At 41.4% G+C, this 22,041-nt stretch overlaps 4 protein-coding genes and 2 long non-coding RNA genes across 8 annotated transcripts in view; 5 read left to right on the top strand and 1 right to left on the bottom strand.

Annotated features, from left to right (window-relative positions):
- Nucleotides 1-8,226, top strand: part of LOC6544700 — a 92,767-nt gene extending 84,541 nt beyond the window's left edge. For both annotated transcript variants that reach the window (XM_001972418.3, XM_026977892.1), the window contains 2 exons: nt 3,788-4,416; nt 5,958-8,226. In XM_001972418.3, the coding sequence (XP_001972454.2) occupies nt 3,788-4,416; nt 5,958-6,855 (1,527 nt within the window). In that variant the 3' untranslated portion in view covers nt 6,856-8,226. The remainder of the gene's footprint in view (nt 1-3,787; nt 4,417-5,957) is intronic.
- Nucleotides 8,227-13,172: 4,946 nt separating this feature from the next.
- On the top strand, nt 13,173-14,146 carry LOC113563955. Of its 2 annotated transcripts, none has more exons than XR_003407726.1 (3): nt 13,173-13,542; nt 13,617-13,957; nt 14,117-14,146. It is a non-coding gene; the product is annotated as an uncharacterized LOC113563955 (long non-coding RNA). The 2 variants fall into 2 exon arrangements; XR_003407725.1 differs by having other exon boundaries at nt 13,612-13,957.
- A 44-nt stretch (nt 14,147-14,190) lies between these two features.
- On the top strand, nt 14,191-14,843 carry LOC113563953. The gene is made up of 4 exons (XM_026977909.1): nt 14,191-14,342; nt 14,399-14,525; nt 14,588-14,704; nt 14,796-14,843. The coding sequence occupies exons 1-4, from the start codon at nt 14,270-14,272 to the stop codon at nt 14,821-14,823; spliced, it is 345 nt and encodes a 114-aa protein (XP_026833710.1). The 5' UTR covers nt 14,191-14,269; the 3' UTR covers nt 14,824-14,843.
- A 4,121-nt stretch (nt 14,844-18,964) lies between these two features.
- Nucleotides 18,965-19,364, bottom strand: LOC6544698. Its single transcript, XM_001972416.3, has one exon. It carries the CDS (start codon nt 19,216-19,218, stop codon nt 19,018-19,020), a length of 201 nt encoding a protein of 66 aa, XP_001972452.1. The 5' UTR covers nt 19,219-19,364; the 3' UTR covers nt 18,965-19,017.
- Nucleotides 19,365-19,955: 591 nt separating this feature from the next.
- On the top strand, nt 19,956-20,831 carry LOC113563954. Its single transcript, XR_003407724.1, has 3 exons — nt 19,956-20,010; nt 20,686-20,720; nt 20,774-20,831. It is a non-coding gene; the product is annotated as an uncharacterized LOC113563954 (long non-coding RNA).
- Nucleotides 20,832-20,837: 6 nt separating this feature from the next.
- On the top strand, nt 20,838-22,034 carry LOC6544617 (kelch-like protein 7; the record flags this gene model as incomplete). The annotated part of the gene is made up of 2 exons (XM_026978167.1): nt 20,838-21,212; nt 21,366-22,034. Coding segments are annotated over 2 exons (897 nt in total), but the record flags the coding sequence as incomplete, so codon positions are not given.
- Nucleotides 22,035-22,041: the final 7 nt, after the last annotated feature.

The raw sequence follows: 22,041 nt of genomic DNA, 5'->3' as shown, positions 1-22,041 counted from the left end.
CCACTCGATAAATTGATATGCTGAAGTTTATTGCATTGTCTGCGAAAGTTATGGCCCCTCAGTGAAAGTTGTGCTATGCCAAAATCTTCAAGACATCGTAACATGGCAGAAACAGCGGGCTAAAATAACCATAAAGTTGAATTAACTCAGCTGATACATGAAACTGAACTGGCATAAAGTATTGCTTTTAAAACTAGCCAGCTCGCACTAAAATAAGTACAGAATTGGCAAAAGCTTAGGAAAGTAGCATGTTAAGCTGTGGATAAGTCAAAGGAATTTTGCAATAACAAAGTAGCCTTAAAGAAGAGATTAAGTTATTCCAGCAATTTACCTTCCCTCTCCTTTTTTTTTCCTGAGTGAGTGCTACTAGGAGGTGCGAATATTTTGGCACTCGCACCCAATACATACACGTTACATACACATACGAGTACCTCCACTTCGCAACCCCACAATTGTCCATGGAGCCACTGGGGGATTATTTATGGAATGGATTTGCTTTGTTTCCCACGAGTGCCGCGTATAACATGATATATGCCCCCGGCTGGTATGAGATATAGCTTGACAAATACTTTTCAGCATACAGCATGCAGCATACAGCAAAGAGCGTTTCCTGTCCACCGCCCATTGCGAAGCGAAAGCCCCTTTGGCTGTTGCACATGCGGCACAGATTTTAGTTGTTTTTAGTCTCGGACTAAATTCCTGCAGCCCGGGTGTTGCTAACAAAAAAATATATATATGGTAGAGGGAATCTACTAAAAACTGCAGCTGCAAAAGGGAAAATAATGGCGGAAACTATAAAGCATTCCGTAACAGTTTTTTTTCCCCTGCTCCCGTTTCTATTTTCGCCCGTTGCCGTTTTCATTGTTAGTGTCCTTGTTGACGTTGGTCCTGCAGCCGCCTCCTTTCGCCTTTTGTGCGAACTGAATGGCTCTGATGTTGCAGCTGACGTGTTGCAGGTTGCCGCTGCTGCCGCTGCTGCCGCTGTTGCTGACGGAAAAAGTGGAGTTGCTGCTGCTATTCCTATTGTTGCTGCCGCATCGTCTGCTCATTTTTATTTAAAACTCAATTGGACGAATTTCAGCCCCGGGTCGGAGGATCAGGCAACAGGCAGCAACAATGGAGCCAATTTGTAGCAAGTCCGACTGACGCACAACAAGCCATCATCAGGCGTTCCTATTCCACTCACTTTGTGCCACCGCCACCACTTGGCTGGAAATAAAGTGCTAAGTGAGCTCTATTAGATTTTCGCAGAGATAATCATTATCACTTGTTAACCAGATGCTAGCAAATTAATAATTCACTTAAAACGTTCTCCAACGAACTGTTGTTTTTGCTTGCGATTCGCCGAAGTAGTTTGATTATTTTTTATTGTTTTAATTATGTTTGAAAACTTCTGCATTAAGTATATTTACATGCTTAATTTGCTGGATGAACTAATACTGTTCGGAACGTTCAGATATTTATAGTTTCTAGAAACCTGGAATCATAACATTAACATTAATACTGATTATCTTCTTACTCATTACCTTGAACATGTGTTTAGCTTGGCCAAGTTATTTTCCACGCACTTAAGAGCTTGTAAAATGTAAGCCTTTTTAGCCCCAAAGTGTTGTGCGTCTGCTAGGTGGCAATTAGTGGCCCCATCAACAACAAACTAGTTTCGCTCATAAGAGCGATTGTATTTGTTCTTGGTGGCGTGTCAATGGAGGGCATGACCCGGACTAAACTAATTATAAACTTGGCGAAACTAAGGCAAACCTGTGGGACAGCTCCAGTGGCTCTGGGCGGCGGCCTCGTGGTCATGCATTTTTCGGGCGGCACTGTCGCCTGCCAAAAAGGCGAGCAAAGTCTATGGAAAATGTGGCCAAATCTGGTGACTGGTTTACAGCTTTAGCTCCCGCAATGCCATGACGATGATGCGACCTCCGTTGGCACACAAACTTTTCGCGTCACACCAAGCTGTCCCGGAAAAACCAAATCCCACCCAATGCACCCTTCGTGTCCTTCCCAAAAAAAAAAAAAAACAAAAAAAAGAAGCGGAAAAGTGCAGTGCACTGCACAATGAAGCGCCTTTTAAGCAGCTAACTTTTCGCGAGATTTTTACTTTCTCGCACATCCGAAATCCAGGGGGAAAATCTATGCTACTATGTAGTGGATGCAGTGCAGCGAGGGTGCTACGGCGATAGCGGAAGCACGTAAAATATTTGCATTTTTATTAAAAATTGAATAAATTGAGATGAATATTTCTTTCGCTGCCAAAAGTTCCGCCCTTCGTCATCTTGTTATCGTTTTATTACTTTCGCGGAGCCGCACAAAAGTTTGCTGCTTTTTATAAAACTTAATTTCAATGTTGCCAGCTTTGTGATGTTTGAAATTCATAATTAAAAATAGTTGAAAATGTAGCGAGTGGTCAAAGTGCACGTCGACCCTTTGTGGCAACGTTGTATTTAATTTAATATAATTATTTCCTATTTCCCTGCACGGAAATCCAGCAAAAAAGGAGCACAGCTCTTCATCACGCTCGTTGCTCATACGCCGTGTGGTGCCGATTTTCCAGCTAATTAGCCGCAGTCCGGGTGAAAACTTCGTGAAAACTCTGTAAAGCACTGTCTTTTGGCAGAAATGCACGACTGGCAAGCGTTTTTTGCCCACAGATCTGCAGCTCATTGAAATATAATAAAGCTTTCAGTATACATAAATACAAATAGGCACTTGCTTTAAGTTGTGCAAAATATTGGTTTAAGGGAATGCCGAAATAGTTATTATTTAAATACTAACGTTTCAAGTTGTATGACTACTTCTTATTGTTTCTCATGCATACGTACGCAGGATCAATAAATCATTCAAAAACTAGTTTGCTTTAGCTCAAGATAATGTTGCAAGTTTGCTTGGTAATGTTTCAATCTAATTTCATACTTTGTTTTGGAATTCCCTGGCTTGTGCTAGACAATGTGCGCATTTAGATTTGATTTGTACTTTGCACAGTTTGACATTATTCCTCTGGCAGTCGCAATATAAACAAATCATTGCCTACCCTTGGCAAACTTTCTGTCACAACTTTCACACGACAAAGTTTCTCCATTTTGTCCTTTGTACGCTGGGCGTTTGCCACGCCCCCCGAGGAATCGTGCGTGGGTCGAAGAAGTTAGCTTTTCGGACCTGGGGACACACATGTGGCCCAAGTCCATGAATTATGACTGAGCCTTAATTATGTCGAGCCAAGATTAGCCCGGCAGGCATGATTCCATCCTTCCATCCCTGGGAATGGCAAAAGGTATAGAGAATCGGGTTGGTTGGGCGGCAGGAACGCGTCTGGGACATTACATTGATTCTGATATGGTTATTCGGTTCATTAAAAAGTTTCCCCGCACATCGTGTTGATGTTTCATGCAAGTTATGAATATAGCAAGACGCTCGAAGTTTGCTTCTTCTGCTGCACTTTTAATTAGGGCACAAAATCAACGAAGAAACTTTGACGCACTTTTAATGAAGCAACTTTTCGACGAACGCTTGTATCACCCTGAAGTCAACGCCTTACCACCTCCTCACTTTCCTCACTTCAGAAGTTAGGGCATTGTGTTTTCCGAGTATGAGACCAGGTAAAGAAACGAATTTAGCCGCCAAACGGGGAAGGGAATTCATTGTATTAACCTAAGTATAAAAGAAACGAACGTTCATACGGACGGACAGAGCGGACAGAATGAACGCGTGATTACTTTGAATTAAAGAACACAATCCAACTGCTATTTATGTGTTGTTCAACTAGTATTTTGTTCCCCCATTTCAGACGACTGGTTTCGGCGGACTGCCCGACGTCACCGAGCACTCGAACATCCGCCGCACACTGTCCCGCCAGAACTCGATCTCGAACAGCGATTCCGGCGGCGAGATAGCCAGCATCCAGAAGTCAAAGGTGAACTTTGGCAATCCTTTGGCCGGCGGCGTGGTCGTGGGCGGAGATATAGTGGGTCTGGACGCCAAGTCGCCCACATCGCTGGGCTCCACGACTGGAGCCGGTGGCACTGGAAAAGCGAAGGGAAAAGCGTCGAGGAAAGCGAATGCGGGAGCAGATGGCGGACAGAAGGGCAGGAGAGGATCCTGGCTGGTGGCCATCACCCTGGTCAGCGCCATCTGTCTACTGGCCATCGCCGCCACCTTGGCCTACCAGCACTTTCTCATGGCGCCCAGCCGCAATTCCCATGCCCAAAGACTGAGAATCGTTCGTCGAATCCTGCGTGAGGTGCCGCTGGTCGACGGGCACAACAATTATGCCTGGAACGTTCGCAAGTACGCCCACAGCAGCCTGGAACTCCATCTCAGCCACGACGTGGACCACAAGTCCCTGTGGGCGCGGCCGGCGTGGGCGCAAACGGACATGGAGCGACTCAAGCAGGGATTAGTCAGCGTCCAAGTGTGGTGAGTTCCACTAGGAAAGTCCAATTCATAAGGTTGAACTGACAAAGCTAAGCAATATGATTTGTCCTTTGTTTTATAATTTGTATTTTACAATTATGCTAGATAGTTATATTTTTCGGAACGCTGCCCGGCTTATTTAGCACTGGCTAAATAAAATCAAGGGCTACCTTTTACTATAATCATTTGGCAGCCAGTGACGTGATTTAAGCACAATCGAGCCTAAAGTGATGCTTAACTATAATAACAGCATTCAATGGGGCGTATACGCAATGGAAATAAGCCCACGAACCGCCCAGTCATGAAAATTGAAAAGTCACATAAAACCGCAATCAGGCCGATGCGACATCCACCCGGGTCAGAGATCTGACCCCTCCCCACTGCCATGCATTCGAGTGCTGGCCAAAACATGGCAGCTATAGCCAGCTGCCACGCCCACCGGTGGGCATCCAAACAGCTGCCCACTTTGCATGACCGCCACTATAATTCCCCCGCGCGGCAATAAAAAGCTGCCAACAATTTGACTGCAAAATAAAATTTGGCAACCGGCTGGATGGCCCAGGGCAAGCAGCCAACCTGTCTGCTGTTGGCCCTTCTCAGCCTTTGCCTACACAGAACACTGGGAGAAATTTCGACCCAAATAGGTGTTTCGGATTTTGAGAAATATAACTCCTAAATTGGAACTAAAACAAATTCACTTTAGAGTAGATTAAGGTGAAAAAATTAGTTATTTAGATTGATGTACAAACTAATTAGATAGAATAATACGTCGACCATGAAGTTATAATTATTCCTTCTCAGTGTATCTTACACCCACCCTAAGCCCGCTTCCGAATTTGTTTGGTGGGAAAGGGGAGGAGGAGCACAATCTGACAGGCAGCAGACAGCTGGAGTTTGGGAAGAACGCTGATGGGTAATCGACTTGAGTTCATTTTGGTAGGAAAAACTACAACCCAAAAATGCTACTATTGTGACCGCCAGATGGCGCAAGCGTAGCTTTTCGCCAATTTGGCGTGGCAATTCGCTGGACGACCTTGCTGAACTTCGTTTTGTACAAAATCAGCGGGGCTTCTGGTTTTAGTCAACCTCTGCGACGTTTTGCTCGCTTATTGCCATATCAAATGGCAACTTAAATGCAAACTAACCACTTTGGCCCTTTCAATTTGCATTTTCCAATAAAACTGCACGCGTGGATGGCTGGGATTGTTGCGAGCTGTGCTAAAAGGTCATTAGTTAAATGTCAAGCATTTTGTAAAAGGTATCTATTCTCAATTAAAAGGGAAGTGAAAGGAATTGCTATATGTATTATATATGCACAAATACGAAATAGCGTATATATAGAATGTAAAATAATTATACATATTTATGCATGAAAGCAAAAAATACGGAATAAATGAATTGTGTTTAAATACACTAGAGCCTAATTTAAGTATAATTTTATGTGAGGCGCCTTTTATGTATAAACGTATAAACGCTTTTTGTTTTGGCACCGTGACTCCTGGCAAAAGTGCGCTAACTCTTACACTTTCGGTGTCCTTTTGCAGGTCAGCATATGTGCCGTGCGAGGCGCAGGGCTTGGACGCGGTCCAGCTGGCTCTGGAGCAGATCGACATTGTGCGGCGCCTGTCGGACATGTATGCCCGGGAGACGGTGCTGGCCACATCCTCGCAGGACATCGTCGAGGCTCATCGCCGGGGACTGCTGGCCTCGCTGATTGGAGTGGAGGGTGGCCACACGATTGGCTCCTCCCTGGGGGTGCTGCGATCCTTTTACTCCCTGGGCGCACGCTATCTCAGCCTGACCCATCGCTGTGACGTCTCATGGGCAGGATCGAGTGCATCGCCGGCGGAACAGGGACTCACGCCCTTTGGCAAGGCCATTGTGCGTGAGATGAACCGATTGGGGATGATGATAGATCTGTCGCACAGCTCGGATGCCACGGCCAGGGATGTACTTCAGGTGACCCGCGCTCCGGTCATCTTCTCCCACTCCGCCGCCCGCCAGCTGTGCAATTCCACGAGGAATGTGCCCGATGACATCCTACGCCTGGTGGCCGAGAATGGGGGCCTAATCATGCTGAGCTTCGACTCCGAGGATGTGGCATGTGGGCGGCAGGCGCGCCTCCAAGATGTTATCGAGCACATAAAGTATGTGCGGGCCATCGCCGGCATCCAGCACATTGGACTGGGTGCCGGATACGATGGCATCGAGCTGCCGCCCTTGGGCCTGGAGGATGTGTCCAAATATCCCGAGCTATTGGCCGCCCTGCTGGAGGATCACAACTGGAGCGAGGAGGATGTGGCCATGCTGGCGGGCAGGAATTTCCTGCGCATCATGGAAACGGTGGAAACGGTGCGGGACTACTGGAAGCGAGCGGCCATCCAGCCCATTGAGCAGACGGAGCCGCAGCCCAAGACGCAGTGCACCTACATGTCCTCGTGACCGCAGGCGCAGGCGGTGAGGCAGCGACGGGATGAGCCGCCCATGGAGCGAGCCAATCGCACCACTGCCACCTTGGCGGGGGAGCACTACTGGCATCACAGTCCGGACTCAAGGGACTCCGCCTCCAATCGCACCAATCCGGCGGTCATCGCGGCCACGGCAACGAGTTTTACGGTCAGCGAACTGCTTCAGTAAACTGGCTTGGACGGTCAATCAAAGTAAGGGATTTTGGCTTGCGGTTCGGCTCGCTGGGATTTTGCGAAAGGAGGGGGGCCGGTGACGAAAACCCGGAAATGGCCTTTAAATGATTTCAATTGCAGAAAGGAATACATTTTTCTTAAAATTTGGAATATTTCATAAGTTATAGGGAACGAGAGACAAGTTTTGCAGAAGTCAAATTTTGCAGGTTCCTTAAAATAAACAACCCATTAGGTACTTTTTTCAAGTTTGCTTTACCCAAGCCCACGTAAATTGAAAAAGGATTTTGAAAAGGTTTTCGGGTGCCGAGTATTGGTGACCCAATTCAAAATTCTTGAAATAACTCAATATGTACATATACTAGCTACTTCTTGCAAAATCTCCTTTGTGCTGCCATCAACCGCCCTCGGGTCGAAAAGTGAACAACTGTCGTGGCGAACCTCGTGAATAATTAGTGTGTACTCGTAATTTACTTCCATAGGATGCATTGATAGGCGTATGAATAAATAATAATAATATATGTACTAGTATTTAGCCCATAATTGTTTGCAGCTATACTTATTGGTGTTGTGGCAATGCATAATTCATGCACAGTGCGCATGATACCTATTGATGTTGCTGTACCACGGGGCGTATGCGCGACGCAGCGAACACCGAACACCGAACCGCAAACCGAAATCGTTGTTGGCCTGCCTGTGACTGTATTATATATATGTAGGGCGCACATCAATGATTCACGCAAATTATCGCAATTAAGCGCAATATATTTAATCACATACATCACACATACACCCCAATATTAACCATCAAAACGAATTAATTGCAGCAGATTTCCCACAGTTGGCATTTATGCCGGGATCATAGGGTCAACTGTATAATCAGTAAATGTGTAATCAGTAAGCACCGCCAGCAATTCAATTAAAAGGAGATTTTTCACCCTGGCTGCATGTGAATCCAACTGAATTTCTGTATTAGGCTAGTTAACAGAACAAAAATGCAAAATCCCAAAAAACAAAATCAAAAAAACGAATTGTTGTTCGTGTATGCGTAGCTACATATATACATACATATATACCACTCGAAAAACAGAAAATTAAAGAAAAAGCCAGCAAAAGCAGTGCGTATAATCGAATAGACCGACACGCATTTCCATAAAAATAAATCGGAAATAAAAGAAAAATCATACAAAACTACAGCTTGTTTGTCATTCGTTTGCTGGGCTGTTTGTGCATTGTAGTATTTTGGGAATCCATTATTAAACCAGTACTATTGAAAGAAATGCACATAATCATGAGAACAATTTTATCAAATTGGTGACTTTTTGTTCAGTCAGCATCTAATGAAATGTCTTAGCTAATTTCGCTACATTAGATCACAGGCACTTTCAGATACTAAAGCATATAAAAAGAATCTCGTCCTAAATCGTTTTCTGACCTTATACACAGTGGAGCGGATCCATCTACTTTCGTTTATGCTCAAGAAATCAACGGCTTTGGATGCCTCAGTTTGTATACGTACGAGTATATAGAATGGCGACTTAGTTACGCAATGTCGACCTTAGCTTAGCTACACGAGTCTCTATACAATCGCAAAGTCTGGGAACATAAAAAACGTTAAGTGGTCGTAAATCAAAATTGTTCAAGAATGGCAAAGTTCGCAAAGTTGCTCTTGCTTTTACTACTTTGCGACGACACGGAGTCCTTTGCCTATTCGGTCCCATTGTCCTCTAACATGGTATTTATTTTCAGATACTCTTGGGCAAACAGAAAGCAACTCCCAGAAGATCCGGAAATTGTCGGCGAGGAGCCAATGGAGGAGCCAATCCAATTTCGTGCATTTGCAGTCCATTGAGTTTCGCTTAAATTTTAATGAAACTAAGCGCCCACCATACAAAATGAAAAAAGCATATCCCCACGATTTTATTTGTCGGCAGCGATGCCAGCAAGTTTTTAATATCAGCGTTTTTTGTTTCTTAATTTTTGTTGCTTTATTTTGTTTGGTTTTTGCTTTTTTGTTTACAAGTTTCTGTTTTGATTGCTTCTGCTTGGCTGTGGACCCCACTCCGCTGGGCTTTTGTTCAATTTTGTTGATTTTGCGACGACTTAATAGAGTCACTAATTGTTGTGTACAGACAACGAATGGCGGATAAATGCTCAGAAATGCTTCACGGCAGCTTTGGCTAAGAGTCTGGCATTGAAATGGAAATCATAGTCATCGCTTAAATTAAGCATTAAATTTCTTTATTTAATTCATAGTGATCAAAATATATTTTAAGTGAAAAACAATAATATTTTAAAGTATTTTAAAGATTCGGTCCTTAACGCTAGTTCATTTATTTTAACATTACCATATAGCTGAAATATTTACATCAGCTTTAAGAAATTATATCATCTACCCGATGTCTTAGTTTAGCGTGAAGTCAAGGACTCGTAACTTTTGGACATCATCATAACTCCGTTTACGGTTACATTGGCCATTAAAAGTAATTGCCCAATTTCACGGACACCTCGGCGTAAACAGCCACGACAATCCACTGAAAGTTGGGAGGCTGTTAAAGGACAATGGACCTCCCCAGGCGAAAATTAAGAACTGGCCGTTAACGAGACGAGCGGCCTGGCATCGCATTCTCATTAACACGCCAGTCCGGTTTCAATTTCCTGTTTCATTTTTCCTTTCATTATAAATGGCTCTCAGCATCGCCAGCCAGTTGAATCACCAACTCCGGACCACAGAGGCAAAAAGCCATAAACAATGTGCCGCGACAACTGCGACGAGTTGATGGACAAAATAATGCCTGATGACATTTATAATGAGCTGTTTTTTTTTGTTGCTTTTCGCCCCTACTGTTTCTGTGCAGCAGTTGATAAGTGGACACTCGCTTCATGTGGACAAAATTTGCGCTACTCCTGTGCCTATTGCCTTCAACTTACCCGCATCCTCAGTCGTGGCATTTGATTTTAAAACAACATTACAAAGGCCTAATCCGCAGATAAAATATTTCATAGATATGTATGCATAAAATTAAACCCTTTCTTTGCATATGCTATGTAATATATAATATAGGTTGTCAAATATCTCTTTTTATGTATAGTATTGCCAGATACGAGCTCTGTAGCGCTTTGTACATAGCCGCGAAATTCAAAAGACAAAAAGGCGGAAGGGAGATATTTGACAACCTTATATAAACGAAAATAATTAAATCGACTTTCGAATATACACACGTAACTTATAGAGATGATCAGTGCTTCATAAATTCAATTATTATTTTATATTAATATGATATGATATGACGTACAAATAAACATTTTGCATAAATTCAGTTCCGCTCAATGGCATCTGTAAATTTTTACGAGTCGCCACTGTTCGATGAGCTCAAATATTGTCACAAAATCTGTTTGCTTTCTGAACCACTCGGTGATGAGGACTCCAGAAACCACCCACTCCACACCACACACTCCATACTCCATGTTCATCAATTCCATGTCCGCTAAGATCCGACGGTACATATTATACATACTCGTATGTACATGCATGCATACCTACATACTCGTATGTATTTACATGCATAATAATTTATGTACATGCATAAGTTTTGCATTCCCGCAACGATCTATGTATGTACATACCATGCATGCAGTCCTGGACAATTGACCGACTCCATTGGTGGGCGGTGACCACCCATCCAGCCGTAAGTAATTAGGAAATTTGCAGAAAATTTGTATTTGCAGAACATGGTTCCCTGTGGCAGTTTCCAACGTTGGAAACCGCATTATGCACACAAACGAATCTCATTTCCCATCGAACACTTGGCCATAGACTTCATGGACTGTGTGTGCAAGACAAATTTCAGTTAATTATTACACAGCTCGTCCCTAATCCATTTATAATAATTCATCTTGCTCGGCCACTGCACACTTGGTATTGATGTGTATTTGATGTACTTGCCCATTGTCTCTCCCAAATTAGCCCACAGCATTTGGGTGTTGAGACTACAAATGATGTCCATTTGCCCAATTGGCTGCTACTACAAACATATGTACATAGGCTTAAATCAAAGACACTAGAATAATAAGATGCGTAACGCCATACGATTTTTTTGCACACGATTTTTTCGGGCTGGATCTAGAGATGACTCGAGGCTCTCTCGAATTTTTGTGCAAGAGCCAGAGAGAGAGAGAGAGAGAGAGCGCTCTAGAGCCAGCAGCTCTCTTGTATGCATCAGTGATGCCAATATTTTTCTGAAAAAAAGGACAGATTGAGAAAAAAATAGGCTGAAAATTTCAAAAAAGGATGAAAAAACAATACAGATTTTGATTCATACGTTTGAAACATACGTTGCCATTGTGCCAATGCGTTTCAAATACGTTTCGGGCATTTTATAGGCTTTATTTAAGAAAATTTTTACTACTCTCTTTAAAGACCTCACTATTTCACTCACTAATATTATTATGACAAAATAATAGTTTATTATTTAATTACTTACAGCTCGAGGTTAATTTAGTAGCACTTTGTATACGAATAAACATAAAAATGTATATCCCTTTCACTGTAGGGTAATCAATTTCTTTAGAATAATTTTATATTGTATTTTAAATATTTTTTATGAAGAAATATTTTTAAATAAATAATATAACATTTCAAACACTTGTATGAATAACATTTGCCCGGTTATTTGTTCAAGAGGGATGCCAATGTGATCTTGCAGTCATCACACTTAAGAACACATACACTACACTCGCTGCTCGACCGGTAAGACAGATTACTTGAACTATTTTGCGACTCTAAATTAGAAGACATTCCTTACAGTCTTCACTAGAACTAGTTGGGAATTATAGGGCTGCAAGAAAATATTTTTCCTAAGCAAATATTAAAAGCGGCAATAACTATGTGTTCCGCCAGGAAGTTAAACATTTTTCAGGCTTTAATTAATACAATTTTACTACTTTGTGCAAATGACGCATACATACATACATACATACATACATACATACATACATACATACATACATACATACATACATACATACATACATACATAATACATACATACATACATACATACATACATACATACATACATACATACATACATACATACATACATACATATATATATACATACATACATACATACATACATACATACATACATACATACATACATACATACATACATACATACACCGGTACATACACCGGTACATACACCGGTACATACACCGGTACATACACTACACATACACTACACCCACTGCTCGACCGGTAAGAGAGATTACTTGAAATATTTTGCAACTCTAAATTAGAGGACATGCCTTACAGTCTTCGCTAGAACTAGTTGGGAATTATAGGGCTACAAGAAAATATGTTTCCTAAACAAAAATCTATATTATTTGTACTCTGGCAATCGAGTACACAATACTCGTTAGTAAAAAGTAAAAACTCGAATTTTGGATTGCCTTAATATGATAATTATTTAATTACATCATAAAAATAGTAATAGGTTAATAAATGTACATAATAATACCCAATTATTTTAATATTACTTTATTATAATAATTACTTTATACAAGAAAATATGTCGTTAGAATATTCAGCCTGCGACGTGGAAAATATATTTGATCTTAGATTCTTAGGTGCGCTGGTCCTGCCTCAAGAATTCAATTTAAGAAAAAATAATAATAGTCACGGCATCAATTTATAAATAATATTTAGCTCATATTACAACATATGACCAAAACATTAATCAAATTCGTTTCTCAGATCGAAATTCGTTTCGGACCGAAAATCGTCTTCTATCACAACTTTTTTGTTTACTGTTTTCACTCACACAAGCAAGTGAATACTGAAGTGAAGTGCATTTTTATGCTCTCAATTTTATGCGAGCGGGAAGAGAGCAATTACTGCCGCCACCAAAAAAGTGGCTGCATAGTGCAAAACCAATGCTTGGCCGTTACGCATCTTGTTATTCTAGTGTCTTTGATTAAATTGTTTATATAAGGGGCGATAAAAACATCAAAACGCATCTTAGATCATATTCAATACATTAAAAAACATATGCATATGTACAAAGTATTTAACAAACCGCTGCAGATACTATGAATATTTATGTATGTCATCTGGCTGTCCTCTACTCACGACTTCCAATTGACATTACACAAGCACGTGTACTTCCAACATCCAGGAGCACATACATACATACATATTCGAAATTGATTTACTTTTGCTGCAGCCCAATTCAGCACGCTCATTTGGACTGGCCAGCAACTGGGCTTGTAAGAGTTGGCCAACAAAACACGCTAGTAATTAAACGCTGCCGTGTCCCCGGGGTGCAGTTAATGTTGTGGTGCCATAAATTTGACTTTTGCCTGTGTTCCGATGTCTGTGAATTGGGTTATTTACTGCCGAGTGCTGCATTTGGCAGGTGAAAAGGAAAAGCAGCGAATCCAAGGCGTTTCCATATTCAATTTGGCACAAGAAGTCCTATCTCGGGTTTGTTAATTTGAAGTTTAAAGTAATGCATTTTGATCCATTTCCCCATGATAAATATTTGATTTTCAGCACAGCCAATGGCAATCAGTCCACATTCATTACCATGCCACTCCTGTGGCTGCTTTCAAATCGCCGTTGGACACGTTGGAGCTCTGGTAATTTCGTCATTTTGGCCTGGTTGTTGTGGTGGTAATTTTCCCGCGACTGGGGACTTTACAGCTACGCACTTAAAAGAGGAAAAAATGAGTTGGACTGGTTTTCCAGCGTGGGGAACTGCACTATCAACAAGTTTTCTTGTTTTCCTGTTTTCCGCCTGTAAAGTGTATTCGCCAAGGAGACTCCGGTTCCGCGTCGAAGGAAACGTTACAAGGATGTGACAGGAGCCTCCCACTATCAACTACATGCAAGCAATAGTGTAAGTACAGACAGAGAAAATGTAAGCCCATTTATGGCACCTTAAACTATTTTATTTTGAGTGTGAAGTATACACCATTATTATTATACAGTTATACAAATAAGTTAAATACTTAAGAGGAAAAGGCTTTATAATAAATATGCTTAATATTTTTCACAGTACCCTTACATGATTTTGTATCCGTCCGTCTAACTGTCGACTTGTCCATCTGCCTGGTGGTTACATCGTGAAATGTGACAATCTGCAGAGAAGTTGAAACGCAGGTGGAAGGAAGTCGAGCTGGAGGACTACGGCACTCAGGTGTGCACGTTTATGGACAACATAATGGCGGAATCGAGTTGGGCGGAATGTAACACCCAGACGAGGGGCGAAAGGATACAAACAGGTGAGAGAAGAGCTCATGGAAATATTCATAAGGAAAATATTAAAAATGAATTACAGGCTCTGGCAGACGCAAGCAAACGCAAGCTCCCGGAGATAAGTCGCAAAACTGGGAGCTGCCCAAGCCCGGCCATCCATCCAATCTCACCCAGAATTGCCCCATGGGATGTAAAATGGATGTTCGTATGTACGTACCTACTTTACACAACCATTTATCCGACACCAACTTTATTTGCGACTAATCCACAGACAGTTAACCTGTGCTTGGTTTTATCCTGAAAGGGTTGATACAAAGGGTTACAAAATGAAGAGGAAATATGTACATATACCTAGGAACGTAACTATACTCGTAATTGTGGCCAATGTGTGTGTATTTTCCCAATTTAAGATGATAACTTTAAACCAATGAAATGGGTGTTGATTTTCTATCTTTGGAAAACTTTGAATTTTCAATTAGGCGAACATCAATGATTCCCCCCACATAGCTGAGACCCATCCGCGTGAAGTCGGGTAATTTGCTCATCTTCCTCTGGACGCGTTCGCGCACCCGCTGCGCATCCGGCGGAGTTTTGTGCCATTGTACCGTTGTACGGCCGTAGTCCGTGTGCCTTCGTTCGCCGTTCATGCATGAGCACGCTGGCTTTTTTGCTCCCCTCTTCGGTTACATTGCACAGTGGACGCTTTCGGGTCAAAATACATGTAATACCTTTAATTGAAATGTAATGTAATAGTTGAAAATGTAATGTTAACTGACATAGCTTACCGTTTTACAGACATTACAAAAATATAACAAAAACATACTTTCTTTGTTACATTTATTATTTATTATATTTATGGTCATTATCAGCTGCGCACAGTGTTGAAAAGTGTTATAATGAACAAGAAAAACATTTCAATACAGATAGCACCTATCTACCTAAATTAGAAAACAACACATTTAAGATTTGCCAATTTTTTGAAACCTCTGAACCAGTGTGCTGGCTTACATTTCCGCTTTCTTCTTTTGGCAACTCAATGTCGCCTTTGGGGCTCCTCTGGAGACCGGAAAAAGGCAACATTTTCGATTCGATTCTTTTTGCCAATTGCCCGAGACTGTGTCCTGTCGGCATATGACGAATACGTTACGTGCGTGACGGCGACATTACTCATACGCACCGTGGGTCGCTTCAGACATCTCAGCTCCCACGTACGCGAAATATTTTGAACTCAGCTCCCTGGGCGATATTTGTTTTTCGTTTTTGCATATTTTGCGGGCAATTTGGGTAAAAGGATTTCCGCACTCTGCGACGCCGTCTTCAGTTTGCGGCTTTCGTTTTTCCCTTAGTTCGGCACACATTTTCCTCGGCGCCTCGGCAAATCGCTCACGTAAAATATGCATGCGTTTCCTCGGCGGTTTTCGCTCTCAAGTGCCTGCAATTCAATTACATTTCGATTGATTTTCGTGTTTGGCCCCCAATTGAGGCAAAACCATTCGGTCTGCTTGTGCATAGAGCGTGTTTTTCGGGGCGATTTACGAGCGTGAACCAATATTTTCCATAAGTGAGGCTTGCCTGGCTTTACGCTTCTGGAAAATCTATCCGGAGTTTCTCTAATAGAGGCTATATTTTGTTTAGGAACAAGTTTCTTGGTAGGCAAATGATGATTAAGTAGTCTTTATTGGGTAAGTAGTCACAATACTAATTTAAACAAGACCCATCAGTTAAGAGATTGTTTCTTTCGGCGCTCAATTAGTCAATAAAATTCTTAAGAAATCACATCCTTCGATTTTGTTATGGCCGCGCGACAGTTGAAATGAAAAGCGATAGCCAGAAAATGCTGAAAAGCCACTGGAATTGTACAGATATACAGATGCAGATACGCCAACAAAAGTACAAACATATCTATATATTTATATACATAGCTACCACTTATGTTGTCCTTCGCAGATTGCTCCCTTTAAGCAAATAAAAAAGAAGTGGGCACCACGCCGAAAACAAATAAAATTAAATGGGGAGTGGGAAGAGGGAAATGGGGAATCGAAAATCCAAGTTGGCCCGAGATCGGGTCAATAGTGAGCCCAAGGCAAATCCACAGAAGAAATGAAACGAGATTTTGTGCGCTTTTCCCATTCGAATGTTGCAGGTACTTACAATACAGTGTTTATCCATATAATCAAACCACGAAAACACGATGAGAAAGCCCATTAATTTCTGCTGAGCATCACAGAATGCCTTTCGTTCAAGTTGAATTTATGTATTTTAATCAATTTCCCGTACTGTGGCTTTAAGTGTCGTAGATTTGTCCAACTGAATTGATGCCTCAATTATCCGAATGACGGTGGCACACGTTTAATGGGTTTTCGTGCAATAAATAGCAAAAACTCACTAGACAAACTCCTCCGTATCCTTGCTCATTATCGGAATCAATTAAAATTTCAGATGTATCGTTAGCACGCCCAAGGCCATGTCAGCACATCCACGGGATTGGGCGAGAGTCCTCCAAAATACACCTTCAAAATGGCCCAACATCAATACCAATCGCATGTGTGTACCCACCCATGTACCCCACCATGTATGTACCTTGCGAACTTGGTGTGTCTTTTCTTGGCCGCCACCATCCTTGGGTGAACCATTTGACGAGCAAGTGGGGCAGGCAGCTTGCATCCGGCACAATATAGAACGACAATACGCGTATGGGCGTATGTAAATAAAATCGACATTCAGTTTGTAGATACCCAGTGTATGTGCATTTTCATTGGAGGCCGTTCGATGCATCTTTCAGTTGCTAGTTACAATTTTATTCAGATTTATCATGATTACGAAAACAAGAACAGATAAATGATGCAAGTTTGCAATAATCATTGTGAGATTTGACTGCTTTAAGGTCTGGAACAAACATAAAGTTCGGAAAGTGTGCCTTTCAGCGATAGGGCGATTCACAACTGAACAAAAAAAAAAGAAAAACTGAAAGGAAGCTGCAGCTGACAGTCAAAGGACTCGGAAGAGCAGATGGGCGGTCATAAGATTATTTTTACTAGTGACCCGATGACCGTAAAAATGAACGCTCGCAGCAGCAGCAGCGAATCTGCGGTCGAAAGTACTCGCTCCTGCAGCGGATCTGGAGTCCCATGTCCTGGTTGTCCACCAATTTGCTTTGTTGTCGCAGCCCTTCTGCCGTTTTATGAACTGCGAACTTGTCAGCCGCCTTCGCCCCTTTTTTCTGAACCCTCCCATCGGAGTGGGCTTAACTTCCTGTCGATGATATAAACGAGACTGATCATAAAATTTTACGGGCTGGTTTGGATTGCACGGCGGTATCGCCTCGAGTGTCATATATTGTTGAACACTTGGAATGAATGCGCGATTGACACCTTCAAAGCACTTCAAGACGGCGGAAATTATAAAATCGAACCCTTTATGTGGTTGACAGTGGCACAAACTTGAACCCATGCTTATAACCCATATATGTACATAAAATCATTTATATGCTATTTTATACGGCTTATACCTATACTGGTCTTGCGTTCGACAACGAAATTGAATCTCCCAGTTAAGAGAGAGATTTCCTATCGTGGGTAGAGAATTGATATTGGTATATCAATTTTATTTTTGCCTCGTTCAATATAAAGTTTATTCAATATAAAGTTTATTTTAATGCTAACAGATGAGAAATATTTGTGACAGAGAAAACGAATAAGCAAAGAGCTTCTTCAACTAAAGATTTGTTTCAATTTTTAAGAATTTTTTAATATTAAATGTATCTCAGAGATCTATGTATCTCGCTGCTTCGAGCCTCGCGGATTTTACCAATGTACCTGCCAGAGGATATACATTTTTGAGGTTATAACAGGGCGACAGAAGGGACGAGGCTGCTTTTCACCTCTGAATTTAATGAGCTTTCACGGCACGTGATTATTAGGCGAACGGGCGTACGTGTGGGATTCTTTACCCAAAGTTACCATCCCAACAACCCAACCCAACCCATCCCATCGCAACCGGTTACAGGTGCTGACAATTTCCCAGCTCCACGGATCCACGGCAGGAAAAGTGTTTTCCTTCACCGCACTCACATCCACATGGGCGCCCCGACGTAGCCACATGGGCAATATTCCGTAGCCGTAGTTTTTCCAGCAATCCACCCACATCTTCACATATTCAAAATTTTTCCCTGCTCCTTGTCGAACGAAACATAAACAATTTTTCGCGACGCTGAAAAACTTTTAACTCGCTCTGTCCGTACATTTTCCACGTGTGCTTCTGCTTCGCTCAGCTCCACCTACTAAAATATATGTATGTACTATCAAGGTAGGAAAATTTATACAGACTCCTTGCTATAGCGAGTAATTTGAGATGCTTGAAGGCAAGGAACAGTCTGAAAAAATAGCTTTAAAATAAGAGATAAATCGCCAGTCTGAACCAAGTCTTTTCATGCTAGTTATAAATGTTTACTTTTTCCTAATGATTTTTGGCTGAAAACAACATAGTCTTCGTATGTCCGCCTTGAAATAATGTGTTTAGATTACTATGCATACTTTGAACTATTTTTGGTTAGAATTTTACTACACTATACTAACTATGTATGTATATCACTCACGGACCTTTTTATGTTTATTATACATAATAGGTCAAGAGATTAAATTCACTCAAGTCTGGAATAAGTTATTGCATTTGAAATTTAGCACATAACGCATGCTAAGATCTTTAGTGCCTTCGTCTCGGCTTATACGACTTGTGGCCATGTTTTCCGTCTCCAATATTTTCATGCGCAATGGCCAGCTCGGTTTGCGAATTGATCACCGCCGTCAGTTCATCGACGATCTCGTCCAGGGTGAGCGGATGTCCATTGGCCACCATAACGGCCAGGATGAGGGGCGCCAAGATGTCGTTGTGGCAGCCATCCATTGCGCTTCCTTCGCCCGCAGTATTGGAAATTTTCGAAAAAACACAACACGAGAGCTCAATTTGGAATATTCGATCTTTGTGCTCATGCAAATCTATGACATCTCGACTGACATGCCCATCGGGGCTACTTTGGATATATGTACATAGCTTCTCTGGTTTCTCCACTGGAGCTGTGCAGTTGTTGGGTGGGGAATTTCAATTGGAAAAGTGTCACTTGTCAGTTGGTCATCGACCATTGTGTTTCAACCTTTTTTGCTGCCTTCCCCACGCATTTTTTGGCAGATACATTTCATATGCAAATTGCTCGCAAGTCGGAGACCGTCAGTTGATAATAAACAAGAGAGAATGCTATAGTCGAGTTCCCCGAAGTGGAAGTGCGAACAAGTTATTTCAACATCTTTCTGGCATGGTTTAGAATCAAACTTGCGCTGTGTCTAGTCCTTGCAATCTGCATGCCACATCTCAACTTTCTAGCTTTTATAGTTCCTGAGATCGAGACGATTATACGAACAGAAGCACATGGCAAGATCGACTTGGTCATTGCCCCTGATCCAGAATATATATGTATACTTTATATGGTCGGAAACGCCTTCTTCTACCTGTTACATACTTTTCAACGAGTGTAGCACATACATATATTCCTTTACTCCACGAGTAAAGGGTATAATTAAACGATAACTTTTAAGTCATAAATTCCGATAAATCGGAATTGAAATCGGGCTTATTCCATCTTCAACGCTTCACTTTGGGATTTTCTACCGAATCGAGCGGTTGGCTCTAAGATCTCTTAAGGTGAGTTAAAAAAAAAAACGTAATTGGGGGGTTCCCGGAAAAAAAGATGGCTAGAAAGTTTTGAAAATCTATGGAAACAATAAATACAATTAAATAAATACATACTATTATAAAACAAGCTTAATACGATATTCAAAGTAAGGTTTCATTAGATATGTACATAAACACATATGTAGCCAGAAAAGCAAACCACGCTGAAAAAAGCGTAAAAAATAATAAATGTATGTACAATGTACATATTTACATATTATATGTGTAAGTTAACTAAAGTTAACGTCGCTATGTTGAGCGCATGAAATACGACGACGACGCCATTCTGCAATGTAACCATTATGCCGGACGTCGTTACGTAGCTGGCAAACTTTGTTTTTTTTTGTATGGCCAATGTGTTTCGTTTTCATTTTTAGCTCCTAAGTTGAATTTCTGTATTCGTAGCTTTAGTTCAGATTTGATATTCAATGAATAACGAGCACCAACCAGCTCATTAAATGCAACTCCGGCAAGCGCCGTTTTATCTTCTTCTGAGTCTCTAGGCCAGAAGCCATCATAAACTTCCTAATTCATCAATTGGGAATTACCACCTCCGATCTGTACATATATAGATCTGTGGGGAAAGATATTCATATAGAACGTGAATTCAAGATTATATACATACAATGTACATTGTTTTATTAGTTTCAGAACCCTACCCGATTTAACATGGATAAGTGGTAAGTTTATAAAATTAAATATAGGATTTTCCCCATACTATCTCCAATTCCAGGCTACAGCCTGAGTTTCGCAACCTCTTGGAGAACAAGAAATTCTGCGATTGTCATATTGAGGTGAAAAAGCAAACTTTTGAATGCCACAAAGTAATTTTGGCCAGTGCATCGGAGTTTTTCGAGCGCATGTTCCTCAGTGATTTCAATGAGTCCAAATCGGGAAAGTTTGTCCTAAATGATGTCCAGCCAGAAACGTTTGCCCATTTCCTCCACTATGTGTACACCTACGATACGAAAGCTCTTCAAAAGCACGCCACCTTGACGATGATAATGGAGCTACTCGTATGCGGCTCCTCCTGGCTCGTGGAGTCGATCGTCTTCGACTGCGTGGCGATCATAAAGATGAAGCTACCCACAATGTTGATCGGCGACCTTGTCAGGGTTTTCCAGAAAGCACACGACATAGAAAAAGAGGATCTCATCATTTGTTGTAAAAATGTGAGTCAATAATTTTTGTTTAAGATGGTTTAGAAGCAGATAAGATAAGTCTTTGTCGTAACTGACAGTATTTTGTGATTTAATGTACGCACTAGGTCTTTAAAATTATATAGACTTGTTTGGAGTATATAATAATCAACGATTTTTTTAAAGCAATTGCACTCGCGTTATCGCGAAACCATGAATTGCTGCGAAACAGTGTTCCTAACTTCAGAGGTCTTCAAGCAGTACCTAATTATCACCCAGGACTGTTTGCCTGAGGTCGAGAGGTTTAAAATGATGCAGACTTACCTATCCGTTAATGGGCTTATAGACAATGAGGCGGTCGAGCCTACAGAACATGTCTATGGTGATGTTGGTCAAGTTGAACTTCCGGAAAATTCTAATGACGACGACGGACCAAAAGAGAAGGAAAGAGATGACTCCGAATCTCTTGGTAAACCCCTAACTTCCAAGGCGGCTATCGATGCAAACGGGAGGAGAACAGATGATGTGCTCCTCACAGAAGAGCCAAAGGGCGTTAAGATCAAACTCATACATCAAAAATATGTAAAAACTCTAGTGGACCATATTAATTTCAGTAACATGTTTAAAAAAGAATTTTACAGTGTAGTTGGAAATTCTGATTTGTTTAACTACAAGGAAAAATACGAATATCTTTACCTAACCAAATAAACCAGTATAAAAATGTACTTGAATGAAAATGTAACTACAGATATTCTATTTACATACGAAGAACACTTCATGTATAACTTAGATGCTAAGAAGCATGTATATTATCATTTCATTTTTAAATAAAGCTTGGCCTTTATATAGAAGCATATGCAGA

Source organism: Drosophila erecta, unplaced genomic scaffold (genome assembly GCF_003286155.1).
Source record: "Drosophila erecta strain 14021-0224.00,06,07 unplaced genomic scaffold, DereRS2 tig00000021-arrow-pilon, whole genome shotgun sequence".
Classification (NCBI taxonomy): domain Eukaryota; kingdom Metazoa; phylum Arthropoda; class Insecta; order Diptera; family Drosophilidae; genus Drosophila; species Drosophila erecta.
This window is presented reverse-complemented; position numbering and strand designations above follow the sequence as displayed.